Source organism: Salmo salar, chromosome ssa06 (genome assembly GCF_905237065.1).
Source record: "Salmo salar chromosome ssa06, Ssal_v3.1, whole genome shotgun sequence".
Taxonomy (NCBI): Eukaryota; Metazoa; Chordata; class Actinopteri; order Salmoniformes; family Salmonidae; genus Salmo; species Salmo salar.
The window spans coordinates 14,125,001-14,138,123 of record NC_059447.1 but is presented as its reverse complement, the minus strand read 5'-3'; the positions used below and the strand labels follow the sequence as shown (position 1 = coordinate 14,138,123).

The following is a 13,123-nucleotide window of genomic DNA, read 5'->3' as shown; positions in this document are numbered from 1 at the left end:
AGGACGTACTGGACTGGGCTGACGCACTGGAAGCCTAGTGCGTGGTGCTGGCTTTGGAGGCGCCAGACTAGGGACACGCACCACAAGGCTAGTGCGAGGAGCGGGAACTGGATACACTGGGCCATGAGTAAGCACTGGAGGTCTGGAGCACACAACCCCTTCTGGCTGAGTGCTCACTCTAGCACGGCACTTGCGAGGGGCTGGGATCGCTCGCACCGGACTGTGCGTGCGCATGGGCGAGATCGTGCGCACTTCCTCATAGCACGGTGCTCTCTTGATCCGCTGCTCCCCATAATAAGCACGGGGAGTTGGCTTAGGTCTATTACCTGACCTAGCCACTCTTCCCGTGTGCCCCCCAAAATATATTTATTGGGGCTGCCTCTCACACTTACCACTCGGTGCGTATAACGCCTCATAATGACGCCGTACCGCCTTGGCTGCCTCCAGCTCCTCCTTAGGTAGCCGGTACTCCCCAGCCTGGTGCCAAGGTCCTGCCCCGTCCAAAATGTCCTCCCATGTCCACGATTCCAAATACCTTTGCTGCTCCATCCTCCACTGCTTGGTCCGTTGGTGGTGGGTAGTTCTGTCACGTTCGTCGTATGGAGTGGACCAAAACGCAGAGGGAATGTAAGTGCTCATCTTCTTCTTTATTTATAAAGAAACGTGATACAAAAACACAAACAAAACAACGAAGAAAAAACTGTCTCGTAAGGACCAAATGACTATACAGAGAAACAACTACCCACAAATCCCATGACAAAAACACCTCTATTAAATAGGACCTTCAATTAGAGGGAACAAGGAACAGCTGCCTCCAATTGAAGGTCAACCCAATAAACTACGCATAGAAATAGAACAAATAGAACGAACATAGAAATACACTAACATAGAACATAAACCAAAACATCCCGAAACACCCTAAACAAACACCCCTTGCCACGCCCTGACCAAACAATAATAACAAACAACCCCTTTTACTGGTCAGGACGTGACACACAGTGTTACGGTAGCTAGTAATGAGTGTAGGAGCGGTTGTTAACTAACTGTAAACAACTTTAACTGTGGGGTGAAACAATACACTTATTTACTGTTAGGTAGATACCGTTACCGCTCTATGCTAGCAAACACAACGCTGCCTCCAAAACTGGTAGGGTGTCTCCAGTGATGATATGTTTAAATGTTGCTGTTTGTGACATATCCTCTTTCCAAGCGTATAGTGACGGCCTTGGTAGGTCTACATTTTTTTCTTGTTGATGACTGTAATCATAAAGTTGCCCAGCTGTGTATGATGATGTCATATTGCTGAGTAATGTCAAACTGAGTCTCACCTGATGTAGGCCTCTCTGTCTCGGTCCAGGCAGGTCAGACCCATCCGCTCTCCACTCATCCTCTTCCTCTCCTCCTCTCCTGCAGGGTCTGAGGGGTACATGGAGCGAGGAGGTCCTAGGAGACAAATATCAGTTCAGGGAGAAATCTTCATCACCTATCCCCTGATGAGCCCTAACCCCCAACACTCAGTCTCTGCACCTCACAAATCTATATCTAAAACTAACCTCAAGGGTGGAATCTCTATCTAACTCTAACATTAAGGGTGGAATCTATCTAAAACTAATCTCAAGGGTGGAATCTCTATCTAACTCTAACATTAAGGGTGGAATCTATCTAAAACTAATCTCAAGGGTGGAATCTCTATCTAACTCTAACATTAAGGGTGGAATCTATCTAAAACTAATCTCAAGGGTGGAATCTCTATCTAACTCTAACATTAAGGGTGGAATCTATCTAAAACTAATCTCAAGGGTGGAATCTCTATCTAACTCTAACATTAAGGGTGGAATCTATCTAAAACTAATCTCAAGGGTGGAATCTCTATCTAACTCTAACATTAAGGGTGGAATCTATCTAAAACTAATCTCAAGGGTGGAATCTCTATCTAACTCTAACATTAAGGGTGGAATCTATCTAAAACTAATCTCAAGGGTGGAATCTCTATCTAACTCTAACATTAAGGGTGGAATCTATCTAAAACTAATCTCAAGGGTGGAATCTCTATCTAACTCTAACATTAAGGGTGGAATCTCCATCTAACTCTAACATTAAGGGTGGAATCTTTATCTAACTCTAACATTAACGGTGGAATCTCTACCTAACTATAACATTAAGGGTGGAATCTCTACCTAACTCTAACATTAAGATGGAATCTCTATATAACTCTAACATTAAGGGTGGAATATCTATCTAACTCTAACATTAAGGGTGGAATCTCTACCTAACTCTAACATTAAGATGGAATCTCTATCTAACTATAACATTAAGGGTGGAATCTCTATCTTACTCTAACATTAAGATGGAATCTCTATCTAACTATAACATTAAGGGTGGAATATCTATCTAACTATAACATTAAGGCTGGAATCTCTACCTAACTATAACATGAAGGGTGGAATCTCTACCTAACTCTAACCTCAAGGGTGGAATCTCTACCTAACTCTAACCTCAAGGGTGGAATCTCTACCTAACTCTAACATTAAGATGGAATCTCTATCTAACTATAACATGAAGGGTGGAATCTCTACCTAACTCTAACATTAAGGGTGGAATCTCTATCTAACTATAACATTAAGGGTGGAATCTCTATCTAACTATAACATTAAGATGGAATCTCTACCTAACTAACATTAAAGGTGGAATCTCTATGTAACTCTAACATTAAAGGTGGAATCTCTACCTCACTCTAACCTTAAGGGTGGAATCTCTACCTAACTATAACATTAAGGGTGGAATCTCTACCTAACTCTAACCTTAAGGGTGGAATATCTATCTAACTATAACATTAAGGGTGGAATCTCTACCTAACTCTAACCTTAAGGGTGGAATATCTATCTAACTATAACATTAAGGGTGGAATATCTACCTAACTATAACATTAAGATGGAATATCTATCTAACTATAACATTAAGGGTGGAATATCTACCTAACTATAACATTAAGATGGAATCTCCATCTAACTCTAACATTAAGGGTGGAATCTCTATCTAACTCTAACATTAAGGGTGGAATCTCTACCTAACTCTAACATTAAGATGGAATCTCTATCTAACTATAACATTAAGGGTGGAATCTCTATCTTACTCTAACATTAAGATGGAATCTCTATCTAACTATAACATTAAGGGTGGAATATCTATCTAACTATAACATTAAGGCTGGAATCTCTACCTAACTATAACATGAAGGGTGGAATCTCTACCTAACTCTAACCTTAAGGGTGGAATCTCTACCTAACTCTAACCTTAAGGGTGGAATCTCTATCTAACTATAACATGAAGGGTGGAATCTCTACCTAACTCTAACCTCAAGGGTGGAATCTCTACCTAACTCTAACCTTAAGGGTGGAATCTCTACCTAACTCTAACCTTAAGGGTGGAATCTCTATCTAACTATAACATGAAGGGTGGAATCTCTACCTAACTCTAACCTCAAGGGTGGAATCTCTATCTAACTATAACATTAAGGGTGGAATCTCTATCTAACTATAACATTAAGATGGAATCTCTACCTAACTCTAACATTAAGGGTGGAATCTCTACCTAACTCTAACATTATGGGTGGAATATCTATCTAACTATAACATTAAGGGTGGAATCTCTACCTGACTATAACATTAAGGGTGGAATCTCTACCTAACTATAACATTAAGATGGAATTTCTACCAAACTCTAACCTCAAGGGTGGAATCTCTACCTAACTCTAACATTAAGGGTGGAATCTCTATCTAACTATAACATTAAGGGTGAAATCTCTATCTAACTCTAACCTCAAGGGTGGAATCTCTACCTAACTCTAACATTATGGGTGGAATCTCTATCTAACTCTAACATTAAGGGTGGAATCTCTATCTAACTCTAACATTAAGATGGAATTTCTACCAAACTCTAACCTCAAGGGTGGAATCTCTACCTAACTCTAACATTATGGGTGGAATCTCTATCTAACTCTAACATTAAGATGGAATTTCTACCAAACTCTAACCTCAAGGGTGGAATCTCTACCTAACTCTAACATTATGGGTGGAATCTCTACCTAACTCTAACCTTAAGATGGAATTTCTACCAAACTCTAACCTCAAGGGTGGAATCTCTACCTAACTCTAACATTATGGGTGGAATCTTTATCTAACTCTAACATTAAGGGTGGAATCTCTACCTAACTATAACATTAAGGGTGGAATCTCTACCTAACTCTAACATTAAGGGTGGAATCTCTATCTAACTATAACATTAAGGGTGAAATCTCTATCTAACTATAACATTAAGATGGAATCTCTACCTAACTAACATTAAAGGTGGAATCTCTATGTAACTCTAACATTAAAGGTGGAATCTCTACCTAACTCTAACATTAAGATGGAATCTCTACCTAACTATAACATTAAGCGTGGAATCTCTATCTTACTCTAACATTAAGATGGAATCTCTATCTAACTATAACATTAAGGGTGGAATATCTATCTAACTATAACATTAAGGCTGGAATCTCTACCTAACTATAACATGAAGGGTGGAATCTCTACCTAACTCTAACCTTAAGGGTGGAATCTCTACCTAACTCTAACCTTAAGGGTGGAATCTCTATCTAACTATAACATGAAGGGTGGAATCTCTACCTAACTCTAACCTCAAGGGTGGAATCTCTATCTAACTATAACATTAAGGGTGGAATCTCTATCTAACTATAACATTAAGATGGAATCTCTACCTAACTCTAACATTAAGGGTGGAATCTCTACCTAACTCTAACATTATGGGTGGAATATCTATCTAACTATAACATTAAGATGGGAATCTCTACCTGACTATAACATTAAGATGGAATTTCTACCAAACTCTAACCTCAAGGGTGGAATCTCTACCTAACTCTAACATTAAGGGTGGAATCTCTATCTAACTATAACATTAAGGGTGAAATCTCTATCTAACTCTAACCTCAAGGGTGGAATCTCTACCTAACTCTAACATTATGGGTGGAATCTCTATCTAACTCTAACATTAAGGGTGGAATCTCTATCTAACTCTAACATTAAGATGGAATTTCTACCAAACTCTAACCTCAAGGGTGGAATCTCTACCTAACTCTAACATTATGGGTGGAATCTTTATCTAACTCTAACATTAAGATGGAATTTCTACCAAACTCTAACCTCAAGGGTGGAATCTCTACCTAACTCTAACATTATGGGTGGAATCTCTACCTAACTCTAACCTTAAGATGGAATTTCTACCAAACTCTAACCTCAAGGGTGGAATCTCTACCTAACTCTAACATTATGGGTGGAATCTTTATCTAACTCTAACATTAAGGGTGGAATCTCTATCTAACTCTAACATTAAGGGTGGAATCTCTACCTAACTCTAACATTAAGGGTGGAATCTCTATCTAACTATAACATTAAGGGTGAAATCTCTATCTAACTATAACATTAAGATGGAATCTCTACCTAACTAACATTAAAGGTGGAATCTCTATGTAACTCTAACATTAAAGGTGGAATCTCTACCTCACTCTAACCTTAAGGGTGGAATCTCTACCTAACTATAACATTAAGGGTGGAATCTCTACCTAACTCTAACCTTAAGGGTGGAATATCTACCTAACTCTAACATTAAGGGTGGAATATCTATCTAACTATAACATTAAGGGGGAATCTCTACCTAACTCTAACATTAAGGGTGGAATCTCTACCTAACTATAACATTAAGGGTGGAATCTCTACCTAACTCTAACATTAAGGATGGAATCTCTACCTAACTCTAACATTAAGGGTGGAATCTCTACCTAACTATAACATTAAGGGTGGAATCTCTACCTAACTCTAACATTAAGGGTGGAATCTCTACCTAACTATAACATTAAGGGTGGAATATCTATCTAACTCTAACATTAAGGGTGGAATCTCTATCTAACTATAACATTAAGGGTGGAATCTCTACCTAACTCTAACATTAAGGCTGGAATCTCTATGTAACTCTAACCACAAGGGTGGAATCTCTACCTAACTCTAACCTTAAGGGTGGAATCTCTACCTAACTCTAACCTTAAGGGTGGAATCTCTACCTAACTCTAACCTTAAGGGTGGAATCTCTACCTAACTCTAACATTAAGGGTGGCATCTCTATCTAACTGCCAGGGAACCATAATTGCCTCAACCATATCTACTACAGCTCTACTGCCTGCCTCTATCTCTCACTCTATCTGTCTCTCACTCTATCTGTCTCTCACTCTATCTGTCTCTCACTCTATCTATCTATCTATCTCTCACTCTATCTCTCACTCTATCTCTCACTCTATCTCTCACTCTATCTCTCACTCACTCACTCACTCACTCACTCACTCACTCACTCACTCACTCACTCACTCACTCACTCACTCACTCACTCACTCACTCACTCACTCACTCACTCACTCTCTCTCTCTCTCTCTCTCTCTCTCTCCCAACCATACCTCTACAGCTCTCCTGCCACAGACTCAGATCTCCTGCCATGTACTTCTCTCCTCCTCTCTTTTCTTCCCAGTGCAGGCCTTTAACTGTTTAGTCAAATAAAGCTGTTTCTACTTTAGGCTTTGGCAAAGCCTGCTGTTTATTTTTCATCAGCGAGGTCTTCCAAAGGTCGTAGATAAATAATCTCTGCTCAGTTCCCCTGCTCCTTCTGTTTATTTAAGCAAGTGACCCCAAAAGCCCGGAGGTTACCCCCGTACCTTTCATGGAGGGGTGCACCCGCCCCTGCCGGCTATTGGGGTGTGCGTCCACCGGGCGACAGGACGGTTCCCTCTGCCTCGCCACGGCAACTGCGATGCCCACAGGCGGTTGGCGCACCTCTCCCTCACCGTGACCCACCGCCTCGCCCACCTCCCGGCCACGCCCCCCACAGTCAGAGCGCTCGCCGTCATTGGCCGGGCCCTTCCTGGTGGGCAGGGCCTGTTGTTGTTTGCTGCCTTGGAGGGTGCAGCTAACCCCGGGGGCACCACCTCCAGGACCACCAGGGCCACCGGATTTGAGGCTCCCCAGGCCTCCGAAGGGACTCTTCTGGGAGAGGAGCAGGGGCTGCTGGGTGCTGTACTTCAGCAGGCTCTTCATGGCACTGCTCTCCTCCTGGGCCTGTGAGGCGACCTGGGGGTCTTGATGCTGCTGAGAGGGGGCTGGGGGTGGAGGGGGCTGGGGCTGGGGCTGGGGAGAAGGATGAGGAGGGAGGCCCATACCTTGCCCTGGTTGTTGCTGGGGCTGTTGCCTGCCACCACTGAGAGACTCCATGTAGGCCTTCCGCTGCTGCTCCTCCTCTGCAGGGTGGACGTGGTGAGGCCTCATGGCCCAGGGAGGAACCGGGGGCTGCTGGGGGTGATGCTGCTGTCCCTGCCCACTGTTGCTGTAGCCGTACGGGGTCATCTCCATCTCCAGCTTCCTGTTCAGTTCCTGGTTCTGGTTCTTGCTCTGGTTCAGCTCTGGTGCTGGGACGTCCGGGCCTGGCCCGCCGTGCTGCTGGTGGCGAATACGGGCCACCTTCTGACCATCTCTCTGTAAGGAACAACTCCCACCTCCAGCACCACCGCCTGCACCTCCCCGACCCCCCAGGGGTGAGGCGTTGGGCAGGGGGCCCGGGAGGGAGCAGTCTCTGTAGGGGGAGGTGTTGACTGAGTGGGGGAGGGAGTGTCCGGCCTTGGCTCCCTGGGGAAGAGAGGGCCGGAACACATCGGTGGTGTCCACTCCCACGCTATTGATGCATTCGACGCTGCGGGAACGGACGGCTTGGTGCTGCTGGGGCTGGGGCTGCTGGGGAAGGGGTTGTTGGGGCTGGGGTTGTTGGGGCTGCTGGGTTTGTTGGGGCTGGGGTTGTTGGGGGTGGTGGTGGTGACTCTGCTGCTGCATCCAGTCCGGGGCCTTCTCAGCCTTTCTGTACGGGTGCTGCTGCTGCTGTTTCCTGTGCCAGTTACTGGGGGTGGCCCTTCCCCCACTCTTCTCCATAGCCTTGTCCTTGGCACTGCCACCCCCACCCACCAACCCCTGGCAGTCGGTTGGGGTGCCCATCTGGAAGGGTTGCCCGCTGGACTTGTCTCCCAGGTGTCCTCCCCCTACAGATGGTATGAACGTGGGCCCTGTCACTTTGGGGTCTCGCCCCCCTCCCCTCTCGTGCGGCGAGGGGTTGGTTAGAGGGGCAGGTGGAGGCGGGCAGAAGAAGTCCGGGTGGTGGTGTGTGTGGGGGTGATGGGGATGGCTGGGGTGGAGCTGAAGGCAGTGGAACCCCCCCCCGGATGCGGGTGAGGGTGGTGGTGGGGGTGGAGGTGGGGGTGGCCTCCCCCAGCGGCTGAACCCATTTGCAGGGGCGGCGCCACAGAGTAGGGAAGGCCGTGGTGGAGCATCTGGCCCCTCCCCTCCAGACAGTCCGAAGGCTGCTCACTGATCCTCATCTCGCCGCTCACCCCTTCCTTGGTGCAGCGGACGTTCCCCCCCACCCTCCATGTGTCTGTGGCTGGCCTGTGTCTGAGCCCCCCTGCTCCCCACCACCTCCCCCCCATAGCTAGTCATGGAAGCCTTGGCCCCACCCGTCCCAGAGTCCCCCCCGTTCTGCATCTTTCCGTTGAGCAGGCAGGCGCTGAGGGTTCTAGTCATACCCAGGGCCTGTTGTTGCTCCATGTGCCTCTCCAGGGCTCTGCTATTGACCTCCTCCAGGGAGACCGGGTGCTGGGGGTACTGGGGGTGCTGCTGGTGGGGCTGGGGCTGTGTGTGGCCGGGGTGTGGGTGGTGGTGGTGTGGATGTGAGGACTGGGGGTGGTGGCTGTGGTGCTGCTGTCGCTCCTTGGCCTCCTGTTTGCTGCTGGGCCTCTCCTTGTCCTTGGTGCTGGGGACCACCCCTCTCTCGACGGACCCCTCCTTCAGGCCTTTGTGTAGGCTGACTCCGCCCCCTGGGTCCATGTCCCGACTGCAGGAGCCCTGAGGGTGTCCGGGCCCCGCCCTGGAGATGGGCGGAAGACCGTGATTGGCTGAGATGAGAGGGGGCTGGGACGGAAGGCTTCTTAGATAGAAGTTCTCTGTAAGATATAAAAGTTCTAAATTATATAAATATCAAATATTTCAATGATATGCACTGAACAAAAATGTAAAGGCAACATGTAAAGTGTTGGTCCCATGTTTCATGAGCTGAAATAAAAGATCCCAGAAATGTTCCATATGCATGAAAAGATTATTTCTCTCAAATTATGAGCACAAATGTGTTTACATCCCTGTTAGTGAGCAAGATGATCCATCCACCTGACAGGAGTGGCGTATCAAGAAGCTGATTAAACAGCATGATCATTATACAGGTGCACCTTGTGCTGGGGACAATAAAAGGCCACTCTAAAATATGCAGTTTTTTTCACACAACACAATGCCACAGATGTTTTAAGTTTTGAGGGAGCGTGCAATTGACATGCTGACTGCAGGAATGTCCACCAGAGCTGTTGCCAGAGAATTGAATGTTAATTTCTCTCTCAGTACGTCCAACCGGCCTCACAACCGCAGACCACATGTAACCACGCCAGCCCAGGACCTCCACATCCGGCTTCTTCACGTGCTGGATCGTCTGAGACCAGCCACCTGGACAGCTGATGAAACTTTATTTCTGTCTGTAATAAAGCCCTTTTGTGGGGAAAAACGAATTCTTACTGGGTGGGTCTGGCTCCCCAGTGGGTGGACCTGGCTCCCCAGTGGGTGGACCTGGCTCCCCAGTGGGTGGACCTGGCTCCCCAGTGGGTGGACCTGGCTCCCCAGTGGGTGGACCTGGCTCCCCAGTGGGTGGACCTGGCTCCCCAGTGGATGGGCCTATACCCTCCCAGGCCCACCCATGCTGTGCCAATACCCATTCATGTGAAATCCATAGATTAGGGCCTAATTTATTTATTTCAATTGACTGATTTCCTTATATGAACTGTAACTCAGTAAAATCGTTTAAATTGTTGCATGTTCATTTATATTACTGTTCGGTAGAAAAGAAACACTCCTAAAGGGGAAGTTCAGGATTTTAGAGATTTGTGTTAGAAAGTGTAATTCAGGGTTTGTTTTCCTTTAAACAGCCACTACAAACTTCAGCCACTTTAGCCACCACTAGCTCACAAGTTAATGGCCAATGTGTGCAATTGTTAAAATGTCATGACCAAATCTACTGAAATCAACTGAAGTCAACTTCATATTTGGTTTCGATGTTACTTAGAGGTGATTTGGCCTTTAACAAAAAGATTCACTTCCGTTGACTGTTAGGTAGTAGTGGATAAAGTTAGCTTAAGTTTGGATTACAGTTTTTACTGGCCCATAGACGACTTTCAGGCTGAGGAAATATAAAGCTGTAAAATCCTGAACTTCTCCTTTAAAAAACATCCATTGGCCAACCAGGCAGCAAATCTAAAAGACAGGATTACATTATTACATTTAAGGTAATATCCCTGTGGGCATCCACATAGCTAGCGATATCCATTATCCAATTACATCATACTTTGTTGTGTTCAATTGGATTTCAATATCTTAATTCCGTCTGATTGAATTTTAATTCGTTTGCCGACTCACCTTTTTGGGTGTCGTAGAAACGGTGCTGCCCGTAGAGGACGCCGCTGTTGGCATGGTGATCCAAGTGGCTCATGGGAAGGAAGGTATGGGCGAGACTCCCTGAGAATCGAGGATACCCCGGGGCTGCTGGGAGGGAGAGAGAGAAAGAGAGAAAAAGAGAATGATGGAGGGAGAGGGGGGAGAGAGAAAGGGAGAGAGAGAGAGAGAGCGAGAGAGAGAGCGGGAGAGAGATGGAGAGAGAGAGAGAGATAGAGAGAGAGAGAGAGAGGGAGAGAGAGAGAGAGAGGGGAGAGAGAGAGAGAGAGAGAGGGGAGAGAGAGAGAGACAGAGGGAGAGAGAGAGAGAGAGGGGAGAGAGAGAGAGAGAGAGAGAGAGAGAGAGAGAGACTGATAAGACCAGACAGCACTGAGTTAGAGTCGTCCCGTCACGACTGTGGAAATTATATATAATCCTTTAGGTCCCATGCAGCTGGTTGTGTTGTATATACACTAATAACTACCGTAATTTCCGGACTATTGAGCGCACCTGAATATAAGCCGCACCCACTGAATAAAAAATAAAAAATATCATTTTGAACATAAATAAGCTGCACATGTCTATAAGCCGCAGGTGCCTACCGGTACATTGAAACAAATGAACTTTACACAGGCTTTAACGAAACACGGCTTGTAACAAAAATAAATAGGCTTTAACGAAACACGGCTTGTAACAAAAAATAAATAGGCTTTAACGAAACACGGCTTGTAACAAAAATAAATAGGCTTTAACGAAACACGGCTTGTAACAAAAAATAAATAGGCTTTAACGAAACACGGCTTGTAACAAAAATAAATAGGCTTTAATGAAACACGGCTTGTAACAAAAATAAATAGGCTTTAACGAAACACGGCTTGTAACAAAAATAAATAGGCTTTAACGAAACATGGCTTGTAACAAAAATAAATAGGCTTTAACGAAGCACGGCTTGTAACAAAAATAAATAGGCTTTAACGAAACACGGCTTGTAACAAAAAATAAAAAATTAGCAGTAAACAGTAGCCTACCAAGAAAGTCATTGGTCACTATCTTCCTCTTCCTGTGCACTGAAACCACTGAAGTCATCCCCTTTCAAAAAAATGTGAAAGCGGGAAAAATCCATATATTAGCCGCGTCATTGTTTAAGCCGCGAGGTTCAAAGCGTGGGAAAAAAGTTGCGGCTTATAGTCCGGAAATTACGGTATACAGCCTCGGCTTGTCATATTCCCTACATGGGTTTCTAATGTAAAGAATACAAGACAATCTCTGTCTTGGGGATTGCGGTAATGGAGGAAATTTGCCCTCTAAACATATGGCTGTCTCTCTCTGAGCTGAGGAAGCTAGATGTTCCTTCCGTCTGAAGCAAGAGATAACACAGGCCCCAATTTTAAAGGGCCAATCTGTGATATTTCCATTGGATTGAAGGCCTCTATCTACACTGACTGGCTGTTAACCTTCGCTGCTCTTTTCTAGGGTTCAAAGATCAATGTGACTGGAGACCTTCAAGACTCGGCACCTGGTTCTATGACAACAAGCCCATCTGCAGAATATTTACACTATCTTAATCTACCAGGATTACATTTCAAACACAAAGGACCTTGAAGGTAGAGAGAGAAGGACAGAAAGAAGGAGAGAGAAGGAGACAGAGAAGGTAGAGAGAGAAGGACAGAAAGAAGGGGAGAGAGAAGGTTGAGAGAGAAGGACAGAAAGAAGGAGAGAGAAGGTAGAGAGAGAAGGAGACAGAGAAGGTAGAGAGAGAAGAACAGAAAGAAGGAGAGAAAGAAGGTAGAGAGAGAAGGAGACAGAGAAGGTAGAGAGAGAAGAACAGAAAGAAGGAGAGAAAGAAGGTAGAGAGAAAAGGACAGAAAGAAGGAGAGAGAAGGTAGAGAGAGGAGACAGAGAAGGTAGAGAGAGAAAGACAGAAAGAAGGACAGAAAGGAGAGAGAGACTATTCTAAAGCCTTTAGACAATGAAAACAGCCACCACTCTGACAACATCTTCTTCATGCATCAGAGACCCATCACAGCTCTGTCAGAGGCTGTTACCTCACTTGGAAGTTTCCCCGGTTCATAATCAACCATAGATGTTAATATACTGTATCTATTTCAAGCTGGCTCAAAGCAACAGAGGGATACTGAATCAAACTAAATAGTCATACTAACGGTGGAAAACAATGTCCATGAAATGTTCCAGAAATGTTAAGCATCGCCATTTAAAATAAGGACTTTATCATATAAAACATATACATTTAAAGCAAATAAGTCTATCCAAAATGGGGTGTTATTTAATGCTGGTCATGAAAAACTACCAGATGTAATCCACACAGGACCCTCCCTGTCCACACCCTACCACCCACACAGTACCCTCCCTGTCCACACCCTACCACCCACAGAGTACCCTCCCTGTCCACACCCTGCCACCCACACAGTACCCTCCCTGTCCACACCCTACCACCCACAGAGTACCCTCCCTGTCCACACCCTGCCACCCACACAGTACCCTCCCTGTCCACACCC

The 13,123-nt window shown here is 45.4% G+C and overlaps 2 protein-coding genes across 4 annotated transcripts in view; both read right to left on the bottom strand.

The window, feature by feature from the left end:
* The window catches only part of bahcc1a (BAH domain and coiled-coil containing 1a), a 137,556-nt gene extending 129,233 nt beyond the window's left edge, over nt 1–8,323 (bottom strand). The window contains exons 1-2 of the mRNA XM_045719821.1: nt 6,758–8,323; nt 1,329–1,443 (exon numbers count right to left, since the gene is read on the bottom strand). Coding sequence (XP_045575777.1) covers nt 1,329–1,443; nt 6,758–8,081 — 1,439 coding nt within the window. The 5' untranslated portion in view covers nt 8,082–8,323. The remainder of the gene's footprint in view (nt 1–1,328; nt 1,444–6,757) is intronic.
* LOC123743394 (BAH and coiled-coil domain-containing protein 1) overlaps nt 8,310–13,123 on the bottom strand; it is a 129,892-nt gene continuing 125,078 nt past the window's right edge. For 2 of the 3 annotated variants that reach the window (XM_045719822.1, XM_045719824.1), the window contains 2 exons: nt 10,593–10,718; nt 8,310–9,082 (listed from right to left, as the gene is read on the bottom strand). In XM_045719822.1, the coding sequence (XP_045575778.1) occupies nt 8,448–9,082; nt 10,593–10,718 (761 nt within the window). In that variant the 3' untranslated portion in view covers nt 8,310–8,447. The remainder of the gene's footprint in view (nt 9,083–10,592; nt 10,719–13,123) is intronic. The other variant, XM_045719823.1, reaches the window with a different exon arrangement.